Source organism: Orbicella franksi, chromosome 4 (assembly GCF_964199315.1).
Source record: "Orbicella franksi chromosome 4, jaOrbFran1.1, whole genome shotgun sequence".
Taxonomy (NCBI): Eukaryota; Metazoa; Cnidaria; class Anthozoa; order Scleractinia; family Merulinidae; genus Orbicella; species Orbicella franksi.
Genome location: NC_138148.1, coordinates 28753129 through 28779800, shown reverse-complemented (window position 1 = coordinate 28779800; position 26672 = coordinate 28753129). Strand labels below are relative to the sequence as shown.

General features: G+C 40.3%; 1 protein-coding gene across 9 annotated transcripts in view; it reads right to left on the bottom strand.

Annotated features, from left to right (window-relative positions):
- The window catches only part of LOC145485100 (uncharacterized), an 82247-nt gene that overhangs the window by 4013 nt on the left and 51562 nt on the right, over positions 1 to 26672 (bottom strand). For 2 of the 9 annotated variants that reach the window (XM_081463748.1, XM_081463749.1), the window contains 2 exons: positions 5949 to 6744; positions 1 to 4110 (listed from right to left, as the gene is read on the bottom strand). The exon at positions 1 to 4110 is cut by the window's left edge and continues 4013 nt beyond it. In XM_081463748.1, the coding sequence (XP_081319874.1) occupies positions 1 to 4110; positions 5949 to 6717 (4879 nt within the window). In that variant the 5' untranslated portion in view covers positions 6718 to 6744. The other 7 variants (XM_081463741.1, XM_081463744.1, XM_081463743.1 and 4 more) reach the window with 7 other exon arrangements.

Sequence of the window (26672 nt, the reverse complement as noted above, 5' to 3'; positions counted from 1 at the left end):
ATTGGTAACTGTCAGCTGTGCTTGAGTGTTCTTCTCTAAACAGTTCAAGCCTGATATCAAGAGCACAATGAGTAGACTGAAGAGCTGAGGCAAAGTCGCCTTGTGCATGTTGTGTGTCCCCGAGTGAATGGTAGCTGTCAGCTGTACTTGAGTGTTCTTCTCCAAAGAGTTTACGTTTAATATCAAGTGCACGCTGTGTACACTGAACAGCTGAGGCAAAGTCGCCTTGTGCATGATGCGTGTCCCCGAGTGAATGGTAACTGTCAGCTGTACTTGAGTGTTCGTCTCCAAAGAGTTTACGTTTAATATCAAGTGCACGCTGTGTACACTGAACAGCTGAGGCAAAGTCGCCTCGTGAAAGGTGCGTGTCCCCGAGTGAATGGTAACTGTCAGCTGTACTTGAGTGTTCTTCTCCAAACAGATTACGCCTGATATCAAGAGCACGCTGAGTAGACTGAAGAGCTGAGGCATAGTCGCCTTGGGCATGTTGCGTGTCTCCAAGTGAATAGTAACTGTCAGCTGTGCTTGAGTGTTCTTCTCCAAACAGTTTAAGCCTGATATCAAGAGCACGCTGAGTAGACTGTAGAGCTGAGGAAATGTCACCTTGTGTATGTTGCGTATCCCCAAGTGAGTGGTAACTGTCAGCTGTGCTTGAGTGGTTTTCTCCAAATAATTTAAGCCTGATATCCAGTGTACGCTGCTTAGACTGTAGAGCTGAGGAAAAGTAGCCAAGTTCATGTTGTGTGATCCCCAGTGCATGGTAACTGTCAGCAGTGCTTGAGCGTTCTTCTCCAAACAGTTTAAGTCTGATATCCAGTGCACGCTGTTTAGACCGTAGAGCTGAGGAAAAGTAGCCTAGTTCATGTTGTGTGATCCCCAGTGAATGGTAACTGTCAGCTGTGCTTGAGTGTTCTTCTCCAAACAGTCTAAGCCTGATATTAAGTGCACGCTGTTTAGACTGTAGCGCTGAGGAAAAGTAGCCTAGTTCATGTTGTGTGTCGCCGAGTGAATGGTAACTGTTACCTGTGCTTGAGTGTTCTTCTCCTAACATTTTAAGCCTGATGTCAAGTGCATGTTGTTTAGACTGAAGAGCTGAAGAAAAGTCGCCTTGTGCATGTTGCGAGTCCCCGAGTGAATGGTAACTGTCAGCTGTGCTTGAGTGATCTTCTCCAAACAATTTAAACCAAATATCAAGTGCACGTTGCTTAGACTGAAGGGCTGAGGAAAAGTCGTCTAGTGCATGTTGCGTGTCTCCGAGTGAATGGTAACTGCCAGCTGTACTTGAGTGGTCCTCTCCAAACAGTTTAAACCTGGTATCAAGTGCATGCTGTTTAGACTGAAGAGCTGACGCAAAGTCACCTTGTGCATGTTGCGTGTCTCCGATTGAATGGTAACTGTCAGCTGTGCTTGCGTGGTCTTCTCCAAACAGTTCAAGCCTGATATCAAGAGCACGCTGTTTTGACTGAAGAGCTGAGGAAAAGTCATGTAGTGCATGTTGCATATCTCCGAGTGAATGGTAACTGTCAGCAGTACTTGAGTGTTCTTCTCCAAACAGTTTAAACCTTATATCCACTGCACGCTGAGTAGACTGAAGAGCGGAGGAAAAGTCGTGTAGAGCATATTGCGTCTCCCCGAGTGAATGGTAACTGTCGGCTGTGCTTGCGTGGTCTTCTCCAAACAGTTTAAACCTGATGTCTAGTGCACGCTGTTTAGACTGAAGAGCCGAGGAAAAGTCGCCTTGTGCATGTTGTGTGTCCCCGAGTGAATGGTAACTGTCAGCTGTGCTTGAGTGTTCTTCTCCAAAGATTTTAAGCCTGATATCAAGCGCTCTAATCTCTTCAATGTTTGATTTAAGAGCTTGCTTTTTAGACGGAGTGGCTGAGATAAGGTCGTCATTTTGATGTTGTCCATTTTCAAGTGAATGATAGCTGTCAGCAAGTCTGGAGGGTTGTTCCGTAACAGCTGTTACAGGCCTTCGTATCCGTGATGATTGTCTTGTTATTGGCCTTGGTAGTTCGTTGGCAGTGCGTGTTAGTTGAGCTGGAGCTGTTGTAGGTCTGTTGTGTAGATTGACTGCCGTTTCATGATAACTACTAATTCTTTGTTTGGGCATTTTGTCTGCGCCTTCGTCTTCTCTCGTAACACACTGTAGTGTGATATTGGCATTGCACTGGAAAATAAATGAACCTAGTGAACTTGGGACTGGCGAGTTTCTGATACCATTTGTTATTTCTTGGGCTGCGTCGATTATGCATCGCTTGGTTTCAGTGTCCATTAAATGTTTTGCTGCATCAAGCACAAGACAAATAATTTCTAATTTTAGCGGCTGTTGTGTCCTTTCCTTTTCTTTAGTTTTCTTTGCTGTGCCTCCCATTGGAGGAATGAAAAGAAGATGTTTTGTTCCAAGTGATTGGCATTCGTGAATTGACTTGCTGAAGAACTCTGACATTCCAGACGAGTTATTTTTGAAGCGATGATAAGTAGCAAGGATCTGAATAGCAATATTTTTAAGAATAATTTTCTCGGGGGTGCCAGTCATTAAAGAAACAGCCTCTTCTAAGGACTGAATTCCAGCCTCTGTTTGGCCGTTAACCAGAAGATAGACACCGCTATAACACAAACGTTTTCCTTTATCATCAACTGAGACTGGAGAACATGACTCTTCAAGATTCCTCGCTTTAGAAAGCAGCCGCATGGCTTTGCCTCTTGTGCCCCAAGTTACTTGATACAAAGATTTGGAAACAAGTAATTGCGTGTAGGACACCTTTTTCTTGAGCGTCCTAGCCATTTGTAAAGCTGAGTCGTAAATCTTGTTAAATTTGGATCCTTCCCTCCAGTAAAGGGAGTATAGAAAGAGCTCAGCCTTCACCAAGACCTCAAACACACTGTTAGCTTTTTTAGAATCTGAGCAGCCCTCTATTAAACCTCGAGTAATACTTTGTTCATCTTCATAAAATTCAACAAATGCTGACATGGAATCACCTGTCAAGAACTTCTCGTTTAGCTTCTCAAATCGGGAGACGTAAAATGTACACAAGCGGGCTCTTGATCTTAGAATCGTTTCTTTCATTTCATTCTCTTCCCTTTGGTTTGCAAATGATAGGATTAGCTGATGCATTACGAATGACCCAGGCTTGGTACTTGAATCAAGAAAAGATTTCCTCCGAAGGTTATGTAGTATCCTGGTTGCCTCAGGAGTTCGTGATTTACCCAGAACAGCTGCGGCTACCGATAGATCGAAACTTTCTGGAAGAACACTCAAGGACGCAAGAGATTCTTTTTCTTCAGGAGAGAGTTTCTGGAAAGAAGAGTCAAATAGGAGTTTCAATCTCAGATGGCTTGGATAATCTGGATTGTCCAACATCACCACAACATTATCACTTTCTAAGTCATTTAGAAATTCACTCGGTTCAACATCATCTTCAGAAATTGCGGCACACAGCAACTTCATGGCCAAAGGTACATGTCCGCAAATTTGCGAAATTCGTTTGCTGTCAGAGGCGGTTGCTTCACCTTTTGGGACTAATTCCTGAATCAGATTTTGAGAAGAGTACTCATCTAATGGACATATTCTTACTGCCTGGTAACCTTGGAATTGCATATTCATAAACTCTAAAGATTCCCTTGTACCTATGACAAATGTCGCTTCGTCGGTTCGTTTGAGAACGTCTTGAAGGAAACGTGTGAAATCTTCTTTCACTTTCGGTCTTCCACTTAATAACTCATCAGCATTATCCAGAAATATGGTGAAAGGATCTGACATTTTGCTTAAAAGGTGGAAAAGCTCATCTTCAATTGAAAGCAGCTGTTGGTTTTGTTGATCACTTGCCACAGGTCGTCTGAAAAGGCTAAGAAGCTTTGATGCTAGATCAGCTGTTGATTGAACTCCTCGTAAGGACAGGTAGTACACGGCCAATCCCTGAGAAAGGAGATGATGTCCCACGGCGATTGCAACCGACGTTTTTCCGAATCCGGGTGAGCCCCAGATCGACACGATTCGGGTTGATCCAGAAGCCACGTGACCAGCGATTTCTTCACACTCTCTTTGGCGGCCAGTAAAGTGTGGAACCTTTGGTAGCAGACATGATTTTGGCAGAGATGGCCTTGAACCTTTTGAAACACAAAATAAAACCACTAGTACTAATAATCATGAAGAATGTATATATTTTTTAATTTTTTGCAGTAATAGGGCATGTCCTGGGTACCTACGTGTTCCAATTACTATGGCGACTTAGACCTAATATATCAACGTTATTTGTTCTGTAATGCATCGACTTATTTATTTCTTAATTAACTCAAGTTGCTAAAATTAGTTCCATGAAACCGCTTTCAAGAGAGGATGAGGACTAAGAGAGTTTATTCCCCATATAGGCCTTTTCCCTTAGTTAGTCCCTCTCAAGCTATTTATGGACCTGGTACCTATTTCTTATAATAACAATAATAATAATAATAATAATAATAATAATAATAAGGTTCTTATTGCGCATTTAGAATTTTCAATGCGCTTACAATTGCCTGTGATTAAAAAGAATAAAAACCTAACTAAAAGATGCAATTATTAAAATCTACGACTAGGTTAAAACGTATTACAAAAATGAAAATGTTTTAAGGTTCTTTTTGAAACTCGCTATGCTCTCAGACTGTTTGATATAAAAAGGTAGGTCATTCCAAAGTTTCGTGGCATAAAAAGAAAAGGATCTTCAGTGGATAAAGCTTTCACGCGTGCGTGGAAGATTTTATGGGGGATGACAATGCATATAAACCGCTCGTCACAGGATTATCTATTTCTAGACCCACCTGGGATTTATGAAACCAGCGGTGATCTAAAAATAGCTTGCAACTGAGATGCATTACCTTGTTAATAGTGCCTATATTGTAGAGTTACTCTCTTAACCCTCAACTTCTATTGTCGCCGTTATTGTGGAGATTTTCAAGTTGGGTTTTAGAAAGCCAGCCATCAATTAGCCCTTTGTCACGTTATCTCTTCTATATACAATTTTCTGTGACGGGGAGGTAAGGCTCAAAAGTTGCTTTCGGCATAAGCGCAAGCCTACATCATCACCAGACATATAATGCATGCTTACGTTTATTTAATTTGTCTCAATTTAACAAATAGATTCTGTGTTACCGTGCGTCTGTTCAGCAATAGATCACAAATGACGTCAAAATGTGGTAAGAGAAAACAAATAGCACAACAGGCGATAGCGTGTGTCCCTGTTGTTCTTACCAAATTTTGACGACATCTGTGATCTATTGCTCACAGACGCATGGGAACACGGAATCTATAACAAAGAAACAAAAAAACATGTTACTAACGTCATCTATACGTTAGTCTTCCAATGGATCATAACTAACAATAATAAAAATACGAGAATAATCTGACTTATGATATAACAAGAATTGGTTCATGCTTAATTTGCGTCTCTCGAGTTCGCACGCGAGAGTCTGTCGGAGGGCAAAGTGAAGTGTTACGGTTGTTCACGACGGCATTTGGAGTGCTCTCTCGCTCTCCCATCTCAAGTAAACAAATAAGTCGATAGACTCACAGCTAAAAGTGTCAACCAATTCTCTTATGACATAAGCTTACTGATAGTGCAGATATCGGAAAGTTTTGGTTCAATTAATCACTGTCAATGAGGATTCTTTTTTCATCTGAGCCTTAGATTAATCTGCAAAAGGACATGATTCTGCTTCGTTCTTTTGGCTTTTCTTCGTGCTTTTTAAATTGAGGCTAGAAAATGCACACCCGAAGAGAAATAAGGAAATCAAATGGGTGCTTAGTGCGTCTAAAACAAAAATCTGCTCTCTGGTGATGATTAACCACTTTACAGTGCTCATTTAAGAGAGGATAAAAAGCAGGTGTCCATGGAGTTATGAATTCACCCTCACTACAGGTCACGAAATTAGATTGCGCCTATTTACCCACAATGTTACCACTCAATTTTCACCTGGCTTGTCTTGAGCTGGAACTTCACTCAGGTCATTGATCTTTTGTTCCAACCGGGCGATGTCTTCTTTACTTGCATTGACTGCCTTCATTGCAGCGATATCTGAGCTCACGTCCTCCAGAAACTTGATGTATGCTCGGCTTTCCTCTTTCATGGCTTTCTCCAACTTGCGAACTTCTTTTGTGGGAAAGTCCGACTCAGTCAAACCACCAATGACATCTATGGGGTCTGTCTTGACTCCAAGAGCTTTGAACGCATCTTTGGCATATTGTACGTATAGATCAAATGTTGCTTTGACTATTTCACAATTGGTCGAGTGACAAAGTGAATTTCTTAGCAGTCGAAGTTGGTCAATTGCAAGTGCAAATGTCTCAGCCTCATTTCCACCCGGACTCACCACAGAGACATGGAAACTCCCATGGGCCAACTTACGAGGCTTCACATAGAGATCACTGAGTGTCTTGTCGTGACCAGTGCTGTCAGGCAAAGCGAAGGACCGCGCGTAAATAGTGGCCTGGAACAGGGCTGTACAATCCCATTCTTCGTAAGAGAGGTTTGTGGGAACTTTGGTCCTGGCACCTTCTGCACCAAGAAACAGATTTCTTACCACAATAGAGTCATCCCAGGGTTGGAAACCATGGAGGTGTCCAAAGGTGTTGTCCCACATGGATCTGAACGTTTGGCGTAAAGCCTTGGGGAATTCATTCAGTACAATAGAGGCAAACTTGAAATAGTTCAACTGCTCGTCCTTAAACGGCTGCAGAGCCATCCTTCCTTATCAGCAATGACCAAAGACCTGCCGGAGATCCTGGAAGATTAAAAAAAAAAAAAAAAAAGATTGCTTTTACGTGCTTGACTTTAAAATACTAAGAAACTTAGGCCTGCAAAACAAACTAAATATCATTTGCACTCTTCCTGAGGAGAAAAAAACACTGATACCGTAAAGATTTATCCCTCACAGATGTCGGAAGCAGGGCTCTTATTAAAGACAAGTGCCCATTTGTTGGCTATAATCCTTGTCTTATCAGAGTGATAAAGGATCTTTTGGAACAAACTTAGAACAAAAAGAAACGGAGAGTGTTTTGAAGCGCCTGACCTGGATATACTATATATACAATACAAGTTACATTTGCAAATAAATAGATTTAGAAAGAATTTATATATTTATAACAAGTCTCATAACTAACTCCCGCATATTGCAGACGTGCCATGTCAATATCAGACGTTCGATGTTTCCTCTGGCATGTGTTCATAACGAAATAAATATCACATCCACCCTACCCTAGAAAAGGACAAACACTGATATCGTCATGATTTCATAATTATACATTATCCGGTAACATGAATCTACCACAAAATATTGAAAAACTCTTGATTGGTAAAAACGCCAACATCGAAAACAAGCTTTAAACAATATTAAAGAAACCCGCAAAGAAGTACAATTTTCTGATTATTTATCTTTATATCATACAGTAAAATCCCACGTTAAATTTCCCCCGGTTGTTAGCCCCCCCCCCCCCACCCCCGGGCATGAGCCCATCTAATGCATAAGTGCGTTCCCTTTGCGCTTCTTTATAAACTTTTTAATTGGAAGTTATAGGCTAATAGGGTAACAGGGTAATAATATGGTAATACCGTGACGGGTAATAAGGTAAGAGCTCTAAATGTAATGGCATGTTAGCTTTAAGTCGTTTCTCAGCTACGTTTTATCCCCTCGTTCCGAAACATTGTTTTTATTCCGCTTATTTGCCTCCCCGGAGATAAGCCCCCCCCCTCCCCCATTTATAAGCCCACCCCTTATGAAGTTATATAAGCCCAGGGCTTTAACGAGGGATTTTACGGTATAAGCGGAGCTAGAGTATTTACAATGAATTTATCTTTGTATCAGGCAGCTCCTTTAACAATGTCGTTTGATCACGTCAAATCCGAACTGAAAGTGCCTCGATAAACGGAAACTGCACGCTCATTATTAAATACAGAATTTGCCGCAGATTATCTTTTTGAACTAAACTTTTTCTAAGTTCTCGCATGCTAGCTTTAAAGAATCGGATTTTGCTTCTCAACGCAAGTGCAATTAACAAATGGCGAAGTCTCAGTAGTGTAAGTAATTGCAAGCATTCCTGGACAGGCGCATACTACAGTGTTAGTTGATTATGAGCAGTTTACCACTCTTTTTCAAGTTCATTGTCACCAAATTTGATCAAAGTATTAAACTAGATATGATAAACACAAAGAATTCGGTAGCATAAATTTACCAGAAGATAGAAGAAATACTGATTTGTAAGAATGCAAACATAGCAACAAAGACTTAAAACAGTAGCTATAAATGATCACTTTTGCTCCACTAGCTCTTAAACTGCACTCCTATAGCTCTATCGCTTGACATAAAAGTCAAAAAACCCAAAAAGTGCACGTGTCTGCTAATTTACCTTATTAAGAGATCAACTTAGCAACATACTGTCCCTTAACCGGCTCCACGTAAAAATCGAGCACTCGATGAACGATAAAACTCGATGGGAATCTATATTAAGGATTCAGCGACTGCTAGCGTTGCTATTCCCTCTGGAAGGGATATTTGTTCATTGCTGGATACCCTAGAATACTTGTGATGTCCGGCGAAAAACTGTGCCTCCAACAAACACGTTAGATAATTACAATGGTCCGACACAAGACAACTCAGCATTGTTCAAGTGATCTGGATTCGAAATTGAAATTGCCGAATACTGTATTCAATTTGCAAATAAATATAAAAAATCTCGGAAATAACATATATAAACGTTATTTACGTGGCGAAAAATATTTAGCCGACAGGAAACACCCCTCTACCCCTCTACTAATTCGGGACACAATATAATTAAAAACCTACTAACTATATTGCTTAAAACTGCGTGCTCGCATATTTTAGTTCGTAGCAAACGGTCTTCTAAATGCACCTTCAGGGAAAAAAACAACCTAACTCCTCTGATCACTATGTGACACAGATAAATTTGTCAAAGTCTCGTAATTGGCGGTTTAACGACACTTTCTTGACTTTCGGTAGCTTACTGCTTAAGCGCGTGAGGTCTCTCTTGGAAAATGTGAAAGATCATCACGAGAAATAGATGACATCCAGTTATCAATAACGTTAAATTTCCGCTCGGTTCACGGTTAAATGAGCATGCATTTCTTGTCTATTTTCACTATTCCTTAAATTTATACACATTTTCTGACTGACAATACCAGTGTTACTAAAGTCTGAAATAATAGATCTTTGCCAAGACTTGTGCGCTTTTGAACCAGCCGGGCTGCATACAGATCTCTGAATCTCGCAATGCACTTCTGGCAACAATGAATTAAAATTATGTAAAAGCAAAGCAAAATTGCTTCGGTAAGCGAAAACTTACTGTCCGCTTGATAAAAAAGATAGATAACTTTCCACAGTTCGTCTTGTTAAACTAAAGTTTTGCTCACTTCCCCTTTACTGACTTTGTTAATTCGAATTTCGCTTCAACACAACCAATGGAATTAAAAACTGGCGAAGTCTTAATTTTATAATATCATTTGTGAAAAGCATGCATTCCACTGCGATTGGTGATTATGAAGTTACCAGTGTTTTGCGTATTAATTGTCTTAATCTTGATTAAACCACATACGATAACTGCAGAAAATACGATACCATTTATCTACAACAAGATTGACAGATTAACTACTGATTCTGTAAGAACGCCAATATCGAACGCAGACTGTAAACAATAGGTATTGAGTAATTTGTTAATTGAACGTAAAGAAACCCACAATAAAGAACAATTGCCCGCCATTTTGTTAAGAGACATCAACTGAGTAACACACAGTACCATTCTCTACTCCAGGTGAAAATTATGAACTCAACTAACGATAAAACTGGATAACTTTATGGGAATCTATGTGTTTGATTGCATGTCAAGAAACGTTGGACGTGAATGGAACCAATCGATCGCGCGTAACGCCCTTGGGCAGCCTGCATAAAACTTAGACGGGCTCTCAATAAGTCGTCGTCTCCAAATTCGTCAACACGGGAAATTATGAACATTTTAACCGATAAAGAATGTATGCATGCGATTGTTTTGGTAGACATATCAAAATAAAATTCCAGATAAAGAATTCCTAAGATTAGAGGGGAAAATGGAACTTTGAAATGCGAACGCGATGTTATTATCTCCGCCTCAATTTTGAAAAGGCACCAAATTTTGGTGGCGCAACTGTCGAGCCAGATAATTGTATATGGAAATTTGAAAATCGTGAATAATTAATTTCCGCGAAAATTGATTTCTAATTTGAAAACAAAAACAGATATTTTCAAAAGTTTTCACCGCTTTCAGGCGTAATGAGCGAAAAGTAACCAGCATATAAGTATTTCTAAGACATTTTTCTGGCCGGTTGTTGGCATGGAGCATTTGGGTCTGGCAGCCAGCACTAAAGTATCAATATTTGACTGAATTAAGGAAAGGAATCGAACAGGCTTTATTCTGGCAACAACTAATTCCCACAGAAAACCCATTTTTCGAGTTATTCAAGGATAACAAACCAACCCACAAACCCTGTTTTGATCAAGGCCGTTTCACCTTCGGGTTATACATGTAATTAAGAAACCTACGGATTATTTCTATTCTAAGTTCAATTTAATACCTTTTTGGTTGGATTTACGGAAAAATTATTATAAGTGACCTTGGAATTACCTTAATATTTTATCATATATAATCTCAACTGATTTCGATTTTCCTGATTTTGGATATTTATCCATAGACAAGGTAAGCCTAAAAAAATAAAGTAGCCGCGATTCAGACTAAAGTGGCCCACATTGTCTGTGCTAATCCCTATTTCGAAGCATTTATGATCAGAGACTACAAGACACGCATTGCTTCTCCCTCCGGAAGGGTGTTTGTTCATGACAGCTAGGATGTTCTTCTATTTCTTGACTATTTCCACTATTCCTTAAATTTATACACATTTTCTAACTAACCATACCAGTGTTACTAAAGTCTGAAATAACATATCTGTGCCAAAACTTTTGCGCTTTTAAACCTGAAGGGCTCGATATAAATCTCTTATCCTCACAGGGCGCTTCTAGTATAACAATGTATTACAATCATGTAAAATAAAGTGAAAGTACTTTGGTAAAGAAATTAAAACCTTACTAACTGTTTACTAACAGTTTATCGAAATAAATTAAATTTTTGCTCAGTTCTGGTTTAGCGACTTTGTTAATTCGAATTTTGCTTCAACACAACTGATGGAGAAACTACCGAAGTCTCAATGTTATAATATCATTAGTGGAAAGCGTGCATTCGACAGCGTTTGGTGATTATGAATTCGAAGTTAGCAGTCTTTTTCAAATTATTTGTCACTAATCTTGATGAAACTACATACGATAACTACAGAGAACTCGATGACATACATTTACAACACGATTGACAAACTACCCATACCGTAAGAAACGCAAACATCGAAAGCAGACTGTCAACTGTAGGTGTTGACTTATCAGTTGACTAACTCCCCAAACATGCTACAGACGTAAAGAAACCCGCAAACACGGGAAATTATGAACAGTTTAGCCGAAATATAAATGTACTCACGCGATTGCTTTTGGAGACATAAGAAAGTAAAATCCGGAAATTTGATTTGATTTCTGACATTTCTGACTTAATGAGCAAGAGGTAACCAGGACATAAGACATGTTTTTTGGTTGCTGGCATGGACGATTTGGGCCACACAGCCAGTAACAAAGTGTTAATATTTCAATTAGGGAAAGGAATCAAACACGTCCGTTTCACTCTGGCACCAACTTAACCTCGCAGAAAGCCAATATCACGAGTTAGCCAAAAATAACAACCCGACCCACAAACCCTGCTTTGAACAACGACATTTCACCCGCGGTTTGAGAATTCTACAAATTAGCTCTAATCCAAGGTTAATTTAATCCTATTTTGGACAACCGGACTCTGCAGGTTGTAATGTTGGATTCACGCGAAAATTATTTAAGTATTTAGTCTGCAGAAGGGTATTAATTTCTCGGCTCGCAGCCAAAAATCTAGCTAGACACGCAGATTGATCAGAACCCCTGAACTACTGATATGTATGTAATGCTTTAATGGTCCGATCACTACCAATGATAGAGTTAAAACTAGCTGTATACTGGTGTACTGCAATAGTCACTAGTGTACTCTTAAAAGGAATACTTGTTATCGATCTGAAAACCCTAATTAAACCCTCTTTTGGACAAACGGGTTGTGAAGGTTGTAATGTTGGAATCACACAAAAAATATTTAAGTATATAATCTGAAGAAGGCTATCATTTTCTCGACTCGCAGCCAAAAATCTAGACATGCAGATTGATCAGAGACCCTGAACAATGATTTAATGGTCCTGTCACCACCAGTGACGGATTTAACATATATGCTGGTGTACTGCAAACGTCACCTATAAGTGCCCTTAAAACGAATATATGTCAGATTGACTTGAATATTCTTTATAGTCTCTGTTATCTAAACTACTTTCGATGTGCGCCCCACAAACATGGCTAGATAATTACAATGGTCTGACAGATCAAGACAACTCAGAATTGTTTAAACAAATTTCCGAATACTGCATGTATTCAGTTGTGCACGTTTACTATCGAAAAACTCGAAAATTAGCTTAAAACTGGATGTTGGTATATTTTCATTTGCAACAGACGGTCTTCTCAATGCACCGACAGAAAAAAAGTCGACCCAACTCAATGTGTGAGGCAGAGAAAGTTGTCAAATTTTTGAGTAATTTTCTGAACGCTCGTAATTGGTCGTCTTTCATCACTTTCTTGACTTTCGGTAGCTTACTACAGAGTGCGTAAGGTCTCTCTTGGAGAATGTAAAAAATCATCACGAGAAATAGCTGACACTCATTACTGAACATTAAATTTCCTGTCTGTTCATGGTTAAATGAGCATGCATTTCTTGTGCATTGCAAATTTATACACACTTTCCAACTAACTATATCAGTATTAAAAAAAAAAAGTCTGAAATAATAGATCTCTGCTAAAGACTTGAATGTGCGCTTTTAAACCAGCTAAGCTCGATACAAGAACCCAAGAACACAAGATCCACAAAACGCTCCTTTTAACAACGTATTACAGTCATGTAAAATCAAAAGTGAAAGTGCTTCGGTAAGCGAAAACCTTACAACCCATGCTATCCGCCTGATAAAGAAGATAGAGAACTTTCCACATTTTCTCGTTTTCTAGATTTATGAATTCGAATTTTGCTCCTCCTCGAATTGATGACAACTTATGGACAACTGGCAAAGTCTCAATAATATCAGTAATGGCGAGCATTCCACAACAGGCGCATTCCACAGTAAGTGTTGGTCTATTAATTATGAGAAGTTTACAAGTCTTTCTCAAGTTCATTGTCACTCAACTTGATCAAAGTATGAAACTGCATATGATAACCACAGAGAATTCGACAACATACATTTACAGCAAGATGATAAGGAACACTAGATTATTCATTGATCAGTTGATTAACTCTGCATCTCTTAAACAAGCTATAAACATAAAGAAACCCTGCAAAAGTACAATTGTCAGCTGATTTACCTCAAAGAGACATCAACTGAGCGACATGCAGTACCTTGATCGACTTGATCGGCTCCAGGTAAAAACTCTGCCGCTAGATTAATACGATTAAACTGGATGAATCAATGTCGGTGAATTTATGGAAAGCGGAATATGTGTCGGCGTGCATTCCAAGAAACGGTTCACAGAAAAATGGAACTAACTGATCACGTAACGCCTTCGGGCATCCCATATAAAACCAAAAACTAAAGTCGCACCCGAACCAAATTGGTCCACAATCACAGTTTCCGTATCATTCATTAACTGGAAGCATTGCTATTCCCTCTCGAAGGGATGTTTGGTCACTGCTGGATACCTTACAGCACTTATTATATCCAGTGAAACAATGGGCCTCCCACAAATATGGCTGCATATAATTACAATGGTCCGAACAAGACAATTCAGCATTCTTTAAGTGATCTAGATTCGAAATTGAAATTGCCGAATACTGTATTCAATTTCCACATTAATATCAAAAATCTTGAAAATAAGCTTAAAACTGCATGTTCGTATATTTCAGTTTGCAACAGACGGCGCTTTCAATGCACCTACAGAAAAAAGTCGACCCAACTCAATATGTGAGTCAGAGGAAGTTGTCAAATGTGTGAATAATTTTCTGACGTCTCGTAATTGGCAGTCTGACGCCACTTTCTTGACTTTCGGTAGCTTAATACGAAGTGCGTAAGATCTCTCTTGGCGAATGTGAAAAATCATCACGAGAAATAGAGGACTTTCATGACTAAACATTAAATTTCCTTTCTGTTCATAGTTAAATTAGCTGCATTTCTTGTCCATTTTCATTATTCCATAAATTTATACACATTTCCTCACTGGCCATACCAGCGTTACAAAAGTCCGAAATAATAGATTTGTGCCAAGACTTGTGCGCTTTTGAATAAGCCATTCTCGATTCAAATCTCTGAAACCCACAGGGCTGGCTTTTTGTACATTGTATTATAATTATAAAAAAAATCAAAAGTGAAAGTGCTTCGGTAAGGGAAAACTTACTACCCGCTAAATAAAACAGATAGATAACTTTGCAAAGCTTACCTTGTTAAACTATACTTTTGCTCAGTTCTTGCTTACCAACTTCGTGAATTGGAATTTTGCTCCTCCTCGAACTCAACACAACTGATGGAAAAATACACGAAGTCTCAATGTTGTAATTTCAGCAGAGGAAAGCATGCATTCCACAGCGTTTGGTGATTATGAAGTTACCAGTGTTTTTCAAATTAATTGTCACTAATACATACATTTACAACAAGATCGACAAACTACTGATTCTGTAACAGCGCCAACATTGAAAGCAGACTATAAATTATAAGTATTGACTCATCAGTTGATTAACTCCGCAAACATGCTACAAACCAAGAGGAACCCGCAAAAAAGGACAATTCCCTGCTAATTTTTTTTAGGAGACATCAAATGAGGAACAAACAGTACCTTTCTCGACTCCAGGTGAAAATTGTGCACTCAATTGACGATAAAATTGGATGACTTTATGTGAATCTATGTGTCGGAATGCATTTCAAGAAGCGTTGCACATGAATGGAACGAATCGATAACGCGTAACGCCTTCGGGCAGCCTGCATTAAACTTAGACAGCTTCTCAGTAAGTCGTCGTCTCCAAATTCGTCAACACGGAATATTATGAACATTTTACCCGATAAATAAATGTGTGCGTGCTATCAGTTGTTTTGGGAAACATAACAAACAACTTTCCAGAAAAAGAGATCTTAAAATAAGGCGTCGAAAAAAGGTAATTTACAATTTTCGATTTTGAAATAGCGCCAAATTATGATTGCGCAAGTAATTAAAGTGCGTGTATGGAAATCTGAAAATCGTGAATTAATTTCTCTGAAATTTGATTTCTGACATTTCTCGAGTTAGCCAAGAATAACGAACCAACGCACAAACCGGCCCTGCTTTGTACAAGGTTTCACCTTGGTTAGAGAATTCTACAGATTAACTCTAATCCAAGGTTTATTTAACCCTCTTTTGAACAACCGGACTGTGAAGGTTGACTTTAGCTCAGTTTTCGTTTGCCATCTTTATGAATTCGAGATCTCCTTCTCTTCAGGGCACTGCCAAAACTGGAGACGTTTGAATGGAATTCATTGGCCGTAGAAAGCATTCCTAAACCTGCATTACACAGTATTAGTTGATTATGAAGTTCCTGTCTTTTTCAACTGAGTTTTCACTAAATTTGATCAAATTTCTAAACAAGATACGATGACTACAAAGGAATCAGTATCTACGGATTTGTAAGAACGCTAACAACTGTAAACAGTAGCTGTTTATTGATCACTTGATTAACTCCAAACCTCTTAACCATGGGGCAAATTATCATCAAGAAAGTCGGAAAAAAGTAAAATTTACCGCTAATTTGTCTTTACGAGACATCAAACGAGAGATATACGGTACCTTAATCTATTCCAGGTCAAAACTGCGCACTCAATTCACGACGAAACTACATGACTTGACGGAATCTATGGAAAGCAGATTGTACGTCGTGCATAACGAATGGAACAAACTGATTACAAGTAACGCCTTCAGGCATCCTGCATAAAACCTAAAACTTAAGTCGCACTCGGACCAAACTGGTCCACATTGCCAGTACTAATCGCAGTTTCCGTATCATTCAGGGACTGAAAGGATTGCTACTCACTCTCGAAGGGATGTTTGTTCGGCACGTCGGGATACCTTGCAACACTTATGTCCATCGAAACAATGCACCTCCATAACCTACATGCATGGCTAGATAATTACATTGGTCTGTCACCAGACAACTCATTGTTGTTTAAGTGAACAGACTCGAAATCGAAATTGTTCAATCGATATTCAAGCGTGACTTTAATTTCAAAAATCTGACACTGGTCGTCTTCTAAATATACCTAGTGAAAAAATTCGATTCAACTCAATATGTGAGGCAGAGAAGTTGTCAAATTCTAAAGTAATTTTCTGAAGTCTGGCTGCCTAAAACGTTTTTGCATCAGCCAGGCTCGAAACAAGAACAAAAGACCCACAGAACGCTTTTTTTAACAATGTATTATGGCTATGTAAGATCAAAAGTGAAAGTGCTTCGGTAGGCGAAACTTACTACCTGCTCGATAGAACTGACAGAACGTGAGATTTTCGTAAAAATCCTTTTGAAATAAACGTTTGCCCAGTTTTCCAATTCTTCTTCGCTTCAGCGCAAATGCAAAACTGGCGAGGTCTTTTGTTAGAAGTGGAAAGCATTTTTGAACCCGCGTTTCGCAGCCTTTTTTGATTATGAAGTTACTAGTCTTTTTCAAGCTGCCAGTTACCTTGACATAAGAATTGAACTACATACAATAACTTCAGAGAATTCATAACATAAATTATACTGCCTGGCAAGAACGCCAATATCAGAATGTAAGCAGTCACATTTTAAAATTTATCAGTTGATTAACTCCGAATCTCCGAAACGTGCTATGAACGTAAAGAAAGTAAAACTGACTGATAGTTTACCTTAATGAGACATCAACTGAGGGACACACAATACCTTATAATCGGCTCCGGGTGAAATTTGCGCACTCATTGGAAGATAAAACTGGATGACTTAACGGGAATCTATGCTTCAGTGTCCGTGTATTCCAAGAAGCGGTACACAAAGAATTAAACTGATCACGCGGAATGCCTTCAGGCATCCTGCATAAAACTTAGACAGGCTCTTAGTGAGACATCGTCTCCAAATTCGTCAACACGAGAAATTGGGAATATTTTAGCCCAATTACAGGCATGCAAGCAAAGGCACGCAATGTGTGCGAAAGTCAGCGACTTTCCAGACTACATTTCTCTTTGTCGCGCTAGTAAAAGCAAGTTAAAAAGAAGCAGGGGGAGTTGCGAATAAATGCTTCCAGCTCTAGTGATGAAGCTTTGAAATTAGTTTGCACCAAATTAAAAAGTATAAAAATTAATTTTAACGTTTAAAAACGGCACATCTTAAATATTTAGTAGTACCAAAGTATCATCCTTGTTCTTACGATGTGATCAGTTGTGATGTTATAGCGATGTTTCGAATGCACGCTGCTAGTCTTCATCAGGCGATTGGGTCACTGGTGACAGCATCGTGAGACAAACGACATTTCATTGTACACTGCAGTATTTTTCACTTTAATTATGATGGTATATTTGTATGTGTGTAGGTTTCGGGGGGAGGTAAGGAAAAGTGATTTAAAGTCACACTACCATTTAGACAAGTATGGATTTTAATCAAAGGTACACGCACAACAACTGGTTGAAAATTAAAGGACTTTGAGTAGCCTGCGAACAGGCTCGGTGAGGACGGAAAATCGGATGTGAAGACATGATTGATCATCGCAGTTATGCACACAATTTAAGCAGTTGTGAAATTAAATAAAGCCCGATGATCAATCATGTCTTCATATCATTCTCCGCAGTCCAAATATGTGTAGTTCATATATTCATTTGTATTCTTCAATATCTACGGGTATGTTACAAATTCACAATGTGGCCAGCTCCCAATTGGCTTGATATATAACTCAGTTGGTAGAGCACTGCACCGATATGGCAGAGGTCATGTGTTCAAATCCCGTTCTGGTCTGAATTTTTTTTCAGGCTTTAATTTCACAACTGCTTAAGTTGTGGGCATAACTGAGGTGATTAATCACGTCTTCATACAAAGAACACTGTGAAAGCACTTTTAAAAACAATTAACACGCACAATTGGTTTAAAATTGCGCATGATAATTTCTTATTTCGCCAGTTGCACTATCTGCCTGGAACCGTAAGCCATGTATCTTCTTGTAAAAGAAAAAACAAAATTTGCTAATTTTTTTCTGGGTCTGCGCAACATGGCCTCAGTAGTGTGCCATCAATCGATGAACCCCAGCCGTTTTGCACTGGACTTCCGGCACTGTGAACAGTTTCTGCAAACGACTGTTCATCAATGCAATTCTGGTCCAGTTCTCCAAAAAGTGGTTGAACCTGTCTTATGTGTCATTCAGCAACTTTAAAAAGTGAGGATAAAGAGCTTGAAAGAGGTTGCGAGGCCTCATGATTAGTGCGCATGCCTCCGAATCGAGCGGTACGAGCTCGGGCCATGGCCGGGGAAATTGTGTTGTGTTCTTAGACAAGATATTTTACTCTCAGATTGCCCCTCTTCACGCAGGCTTATAGACCTGTACGGGCGAATTTAACTCTGGGGGTAACCCTTCGATGGACTGGCATCCCATCCAGGGGAATGGGGGTGGGCGGGGGGGGGGGGAAGGGAGGAGGAGAGTAGAACTATTCCTAGTCGCTTTATGCTACACACCTACGACAAAACCGAATGAAAGCCAACACAATTGCTTCCGAGCCTCTCCACGGTTGGCGACTAAAAACAAATCAATCGAAAGTTGCCATGGAATATCTACTGTGGCAACAAAGTCAGATCAGTGGGAGAATTCAACATGTTAGAAATGATGGGGAATACCGTATCCCCAACAGTCGCTACACCGTGGACGGCTACGATGCAACTACGAACACCGTCTGCAAATTTCAAGGTTGCTTTCGGCATGGCTGTCGTAAATGCTATCCCAACAGATCCGAAACAAACCTTAGATTGGAGCATCGCTACACTGCCGACGTGTATCTCTGCACCCAGGAAAAACTTCAATTCTTGCGTGACAAAGGTTACAACGTCATCGAAATGTGGGAACGTGATTGGCGGAAAATGAAAGAAGAAAGGGAGGACGTCAGGAACTTTGTAGCCAGCCTCGATTTGGTGGAGCCACTAAATCCCCGTGATGCCTTCTGCGGCGGACGAGCAAACGCTGTCAAACTTTATCATCTGGCTGATATCGCCTCAGGAGAGAAGATTCATTACTATGACTTTACATCTCTCTATCTGTTCATCAATAAGAATGCTGAGTATCCTGTCGACCACCCTGAAATTATATTTCAGCCGGAAGACACAGACATCCAAAATTACTTCGGGATTGCCAAAGTCACAATTTTACCTCCAGAAAAACTGTTTCATCCAGTACTTCCACTGCGTGAAAATGGTAAACCGACATTCCCGCTATGTAGAGCCTGTGTACAAGAAGAGACGGAAAAACCAATGCTACAACGGTCCTGGGTTTGCAGTCACAGCGACAGTGAAAGACAAATTACAGGTACATGGTGTACCCCCGAACTGAACAAAGCCGTTGAGAAGGGCTACAAAATAATTTACATTAACGAAGTGTGGCATTTTTCTGAAACGAGGAAAGGTCTCTTCAAAGACTATGTGAATACATGGTTAAGATTAAAGAGGAGGCAGGCGGCTGGCTAGCTCATGTAGGCAATGATCCCGTCAAACAGCAAGAACATCTGAGATCCTACAAAGAGAAAGCGGGCATGGAACTCAACCGCCACAACATTGAAAAGAATCCCGGCAAACGTAGCCTTGCAAAAATGATGTTGAATTCCATGTGGGGGAAGTTTGGCCAGCGCACCAACAAAACTCAAATCAAAGAGTTCGGGGATCCTATGAGGTTCAGTGCATTCCATGAAAGTGATGTAAATGACATTTGCTACGTGAGTGTATTGTCTGAAGACATCGTTGAAATTCACTATAAACTGAGATCGAATGACAAACCTGTCTCACCAAACCTCAGCATTTTCATCGCTTGTTTAACGACATGTTGGGCTCGACTTTGTTTGTATGCAGCTCTGGACATGCTACAAGAACGATTACAGTACACAGACACCAACAGCGTTATTTTTTCCAGTTTACCTCATGAAAACAAACCTCCCCTTGACGACTTTCTCGGTGATTTCAAGCACGAGTCGGGAGAAGGCGACTTCATCACTGAAAAATTATGGCTACCTCACGAAGAAAGAAAAAGAAGAATGCAAAGTGAGGGGAATCTCTTTAAACAGTGAAGGTAGCAAGCAGTTAAATTATCAAGTGTTGCGGCAAAATGTTTTAGACGAAATTCAACGCCCTCTCGAGAAAACGCGACAAACTGATATTTACAAGCCTTATCACATCGTCCGAAACTCCAAAGAGTACTCACTGACCACAGTCTCTCAGACGAAAAAGTACCAGCTTGTGTACGAAAAACGGGTGACAGATCCCTACACCTTCAAAACATATCCCTATGGCTATGAAAGAAGAACAAACGAGGACGTGGACATCATTGAACTGTTGTGCCATTTGTAAACACTTTTGTAAATAGTTTCATTCATAAGTTGAGCGCAATCCACTATGGAGTAGCATACGCCTCTGTCCTGTAATTTTAGGGAAACATTTGATATTAAAGTTATGGGTTAACTTTAAAATTGCGTGATTTCTTTGTTTATGTTAGAAACCAGGCTTTTTACTCGGTCAACACGGAAACGAGATTAATGACGTCAAAGGGGCGGGGCGTCTGGTTACTATGGATACGTCAAACTCGAGAAAACAATAGAACTCATTTCCATAACAATACCTTTTCATTTGCATCACAATACCTGTCAAATCTGTATTGGACTAGCCCATACCACTACTTGCCCGGAATTGAAATATTGCTCAATTTTGTACCTAATCCTCGAAAAATCTCTCTTTTTGGCGAAAAAAAGCTTTCTTAGCAAAACTTAGGCTTATTTAGCGTCATCACAGCCCACAACCCTGAATAAACGGTTTAAAACGGTATTTTTTGGCGAAAGTTTCGTGTTCAAAGGGTTAACAAGAACGCATAAAAAGAACGTTTAATCAATTGAAATTAAAAACTCGACCAGAGCAGTTAAATATTTATAAAGCAGACTAACGTAGCAGTGCATCATGAACAATAAAAATGGTTTAAGGTATCTTACATCACGGTCTACATATAAAGTGCCCACCCATGTGCCAGCAACATAAATTTGAACTGGGGCGAACAATTTCTAAACGATTTATAAGAACTCAGTGCTTTTACGAATTACACCCACAGCCTTAGAGGAATACAGCCCTGTTCTCGTAGAATCGAAAAAAAAAAAAAAAAACTGGGAGAGATACTTACAGTAGAAGTCATTTGCGGCCCCTCATGGGGTGAGAGATTCGATTCTCGCCTGTATCAACTTTCTTTTCTCTCGTAAGTTCTCGCGCGTTCAAAGATGCGCAACACTCGCGTTTTAGGTGCAGGGATTCCAACCAATGCTTACCTAACTTTTTAAAGATGCTACTTTTAGCCCTCCCCCAAATCTTCACACGTGTGTTTCACTTATGGAAGTCTTTTGATTTGGACAGTACTTGGGTAAGAGATTCTCGCCTATATCAACTTTCTTTTTGCTAGTAAGTTTTCGCGCGTTTAGAGGTGCGCCACACTCGCGGTTTTGGTGTCGGGATTTAAAACTAATTTTACTGGACGTTTTTAAAGATGCTACATTTGGCCCTTTCTCAAATCTACACACGTGTATTTCACTTAGTGGAAGTCTGTCGCTTTGGACAATGCCTGGGTTAAAGATATTCGCCCATGTATATCTTTTTTTACTCGCGTGTTTTCGCGCGTTTAGTAATGCGGCAAACTCGTGTTTTTGGTGTGGAAATCCGAAAGTATTCTTACAAGGCTCTTTAAAAATGCTAGTTTTGGCCCTCCCCCAAATCTACACAAACGTATTTCATTTGTGGAAGTCTATGGATTTGGACAGTGCTAAGGTTGGAGATTCTCGCCCAAATCAACTTTCTTTGCTCTTGTAAGTTCTCGCGCGTTTAGAGATGCTCCACACTCGCGTTTTAGGTGCGGGGAACCCCACCAATGCTTACCTAACTTTTTAAACATGCTACTTTTAGCCCTCCTCCAAATGTACACAGGTGTATTTCACTTGTGAAAGTCTATCGATTTGGACAGTGCTTAAAGTCGCCGAGACCGGGCTACGCGCATCGTTATTTTAACCAACTTTACGTCGATTTCCAAAAACCTGGGCGATACTTCTGAGTCCCAGGGACTCTAAACTGATTCGAGAAAACACGCGAGTGAAAAAAAGATATAAATGAGCCAGAATCTTTAACCCAGGCATTGTCCAAAGTGACAGACTTCCACAAGCGAAATACACGTGTGTAGATTTGAGAAAGGGCCAAATCTAGCATCTTTAAAATGTCCAGTAAACATAGTTTAAGATCTCGACACCAAAACCGCGAGTGTGGCGCATCTGTAAACGCGCAAGAACTCACGAGAGAAAAGAAAGTTGATATAGGCGAGAATCTCTTACCCAAGCACTTTCCAAAGCAATAGACTTGCACAAACGAAATACACGTGTGTAGATTTGGGGGAGGGGTAAAAGTAGCATCTTTAAAATGTTAGGTAAGCATTGGTTGGGATCCCCGCACCTAAATAGCGAATTTGGCGCATCCCTAAACGCGCGAAAACTTACGACAGAAAGGAAAGTCAATATAGGCGAGAATCTCCAATCAAACACTGTCCAAATCGATAGACTTTCCCAAGTGAAATACGCGTGTGTAGATTTAAGAAAGGGCCAAATCTAGCATCTTTAAAAAGTCCAATAAACATAGTTTGGGATCGCGACACCAAAACCGTGAGTGGGGCGCATCTCTTAACGTGCGAGAACTTACTAGAGAAAAGAAAGTTGATATGAGGGAGAATCTCCAACCCAAACACTGTCCAAATCGATAGACTTCCACAAGTGAAATACACGTGTGTAGATTGGAGGGAGAGCTAAAAGTAGCATCTTTAAAAAGTTAGGTAGGCATTGGTTGGGTTCCCTGCACCTAAAACGCGAGTGTGGCGTACATCTTAACGTGCGAGAACTTACGAGAGAAAAGAAAGTTGATAGGGGCGAGATTATATCACCCAAGCACTATCCAAATCGATAGACTTCCCCAAGTGAAATACACGTGTGTAGATTTGATAGGGGCTAAAAGTAGCATCTTTAAAAAGTTAACTAAGCATTGGTTGGGATCCCCGCCCCTAAAACGCGAGTGTGGCGCATCTCCAAACGCGCGAGAACTTACTAGAGAATAGAAAGCTGATATTGGCGAGAATCTCTAACCCAAACACCGTGCAAATTGATAGTTTTCCACAAGTGAAATACACGTGTATAGATTTGGGGGAGGGCTAAAAGTAGCATCTTTAAAAACTTAGGTAAGCATTGGTTGTGACCCCTGCACCTAAAACGTTAGCGTGGCGCGTCTCTAAATGCGCGAGAACTTACGAGAGAAAAGAAAATTAATATGGGCCAGAATCTCTAACCCAAACATTGTCCAAATCCATAGTTTTCCACAAGTGAAATACACGTGTATAGATTTGGAGGAGGGCTAAAAGTAGCATCTTTAAGAAGTTAGGTAAGCAGTGGTTGGGTTCCCCGCACCTAAAACGCGAGTGTGGCGCATCTCTAAACGTGTGAGAACCTACCAGAGAAAAGAAAGTTGATATGGGCGAGAATCTCTAACCCAAGCACTGTCCAAATCGATAGTTTTCCACAAGTGAAATACAAGTGTGTAGATTTGAAGGAGGGCTAAAAGTAGCATCTTTAAAAAGTTAGGTAAGCAGTGGTTGGGTTCCCCGCACCTAAAACGCGAGTGTGGCGCATCTCTAAACGTGCGAGAACCTACCAGGGAAAAGAAAGTTGATATGGGCGAGAATCTCTTACCCAAGCACTGTCCAAATCGATAGACTTCTATAAGTGAAATACACGTGTGTTGATTTCGAGGAGGGCGAAAAGTAGCATCTTTAGAAAGTTAGGTAGGCATTGGTTGGGTTACCTGCACCTAAAACGCGATTGTGGCGCATCTCTTAACGTGCGAGAACTTACGAGAGCAAAAAAAGTTTATAAGGGCGAGAATCTGCATCCCAAACACTGTGCAAATCGATAGTTTGCCACAAGTGAAATACACGTGTGTAGATTTGGGGGAGAGCTAAAGGTAGCATCGTAAAAAAGTTAGGTAAGCATTGGTTGGGGTGCCTGCACTTACAACGCGAGTGTGGCCCATCTCTAAACGTGCCAGAACTTACGAGAGAAAAGAAAGTTGATATGGTGAGAATCTCTTACCCAAGCAGTGTCCAAATCGATAGACTTCCACAAATGAAATACACGTGCGTTGATTTGGGGAAGGGTAAAAGGAGCATCTTTAAAAAGTTAGGTAAGCATTGGTTGGGTCCCCTGCACCTAAAACGCGAGTGTGGCGCACATCTTAACGTGCGAGAACTTACGAGAGGAAAAAAAGTTGATGGGGGCGAGAATAAATCACCCAAGCACTATACAAATCGATAGACTTCCCCAAGTGAAATACACGTGTGTAGATTTGGTAAGGGCTAAAAGTAGCATCTTTAAAAAGTTAACTAAGCATTGGTTGGGATCCCCACCCCTAAAACGCGAGTGTGGCGCATCTCCAAACGCGCAAGAACTTACTAGAGAATAGAAAGTTGATATGGGCGAGAATCTCTAACCCAAACACCGTGCAAATTGATAGTTTTCCACAAGTGAAATACACGTGTGTAGATTTGGGGGAGGGCTAAAAGTAGCATCTTTAAAAACTTAGGTAAGCATTGGTTGTGACCCCTGCACCTAAAACGCTAGCGTGGCGCATCCCGGAACGCGCGAGAACGTACGGGAGAAAAGAAAGTTGATATGGGCGAGAATCTCTCACCACACGAGGGAAGGGAAATGTCTCCTACTGTAAGTATCTCTGGCTGGGTTCTTTTTTTTTTAATGCTATCAGAACAGGGCTGTATTTCCCTAAGGCTGTGGGTGTAATTCCTAAAAACACTGAATTCTTATAAATCGTTTAGAAATTCTTCGTTCCGGTTCAAATTTATGTTGTTCATGATGCGCTGCTAGTTAGTCTGCTTTATAAATATTTAATTGCTTTGGTCGAGTTTTTAATTTCAATATGATTAAACGTTCTTTTTATGCGTTCCTGTTAAAAATGATGCAAAATTGTCAATTTTAGTAATTTCAATTTGAAGAAAGGGTCCTGTTAGTACCTTCTTGTCAGTTGATGAAAATTTTGCGGAGTTTGTTTTACCAAGGCGCTTCATGACGTCTCCTGGAATAAGCTATACCTTCCCTAGTTGAGTCGTCATCAGTTTATCGTACGTTATTCAGGCTATTGATTGGAAAAATATTGTACTTTTGAACCTTAGATCCTCTATTTTCAGGGGATGGGGGGTGGGCTTACTTCTTTCGGAGGTCGCTACTTACGGACTTTTACGATTCGTTGCGTGTACGAGCCATTGGCCAAGCGATTGGCCAAGCCATCGGTAGCCGTGCATGGTCTACTAAAGCACGGACAATCTATTTTAGCTCCATGTACTAAGTTTCTCCTCGCGCTCGTTTTTTTTTTTTGCCCTCGGCTGTGTAACTGTCCGATATTTTCTACACAATAACTTCAATTGCTGAGCATGATAATACTGCACGTGGCTCCCACTGCCAACGACATACTCAGACAAGTATTCCAGATCATCTGGGTTTTTATTCCTTAAGATCTGTTTTAGATTGATTAATCAAATGCTTCTTTACGTCCAGACAAGCATCTTGATGCAAACTCAGAGTTTATTGTGATGGCATTTGGTAAACAAGACATTTACGTCTGCTCGCTGCGCTCAACATCCATTCGTAGGCACTTCGGTATCTTTAAGTTCAGGGGAGAAGCAGAGGAAGGTTTATGTTGTGTAATTCGTTCATCATTGCGGGATTACTTGATCTATCGGCATTCCCCGGTTTTGTCCGCTAACGTTTTTTTCCTGCTTAAGTCTTTCTTCGCGTGTGTTTAGACGTGATCCGATATATAATGACCTTGTGTTTTTCCAGATTATTGGCGTCGGTGGAGTCCCCCATCATTTGAGAGCATCGGGAATGACTCGAACGCACTGTTTTCTTTTAACGCACTATTAATATCGTGACTTCATTTTAAAGCTTGTCTCATATTCCATTGGCCCTTGCTGGTTTATTTTTTATTTAATATCATCGACATGTCACTGAAACAGATCATGACGCCTTCCCTGGCCGCAAGACAAAGATCCCTATTGAGAGTATGTAAGGAATGCTAGGAAAATTTCCTACCATTGCTCTGCGGTACTTACAGTAGAAGCCCCGTGAGTCCCGTCATGTCTCTCCACGTCACTTGACATTTCCATAGCAACCCCATTTTGATATGCAGGTTTAGCCGAAATTCGCTTTTTTTGACAGTGTTCTTC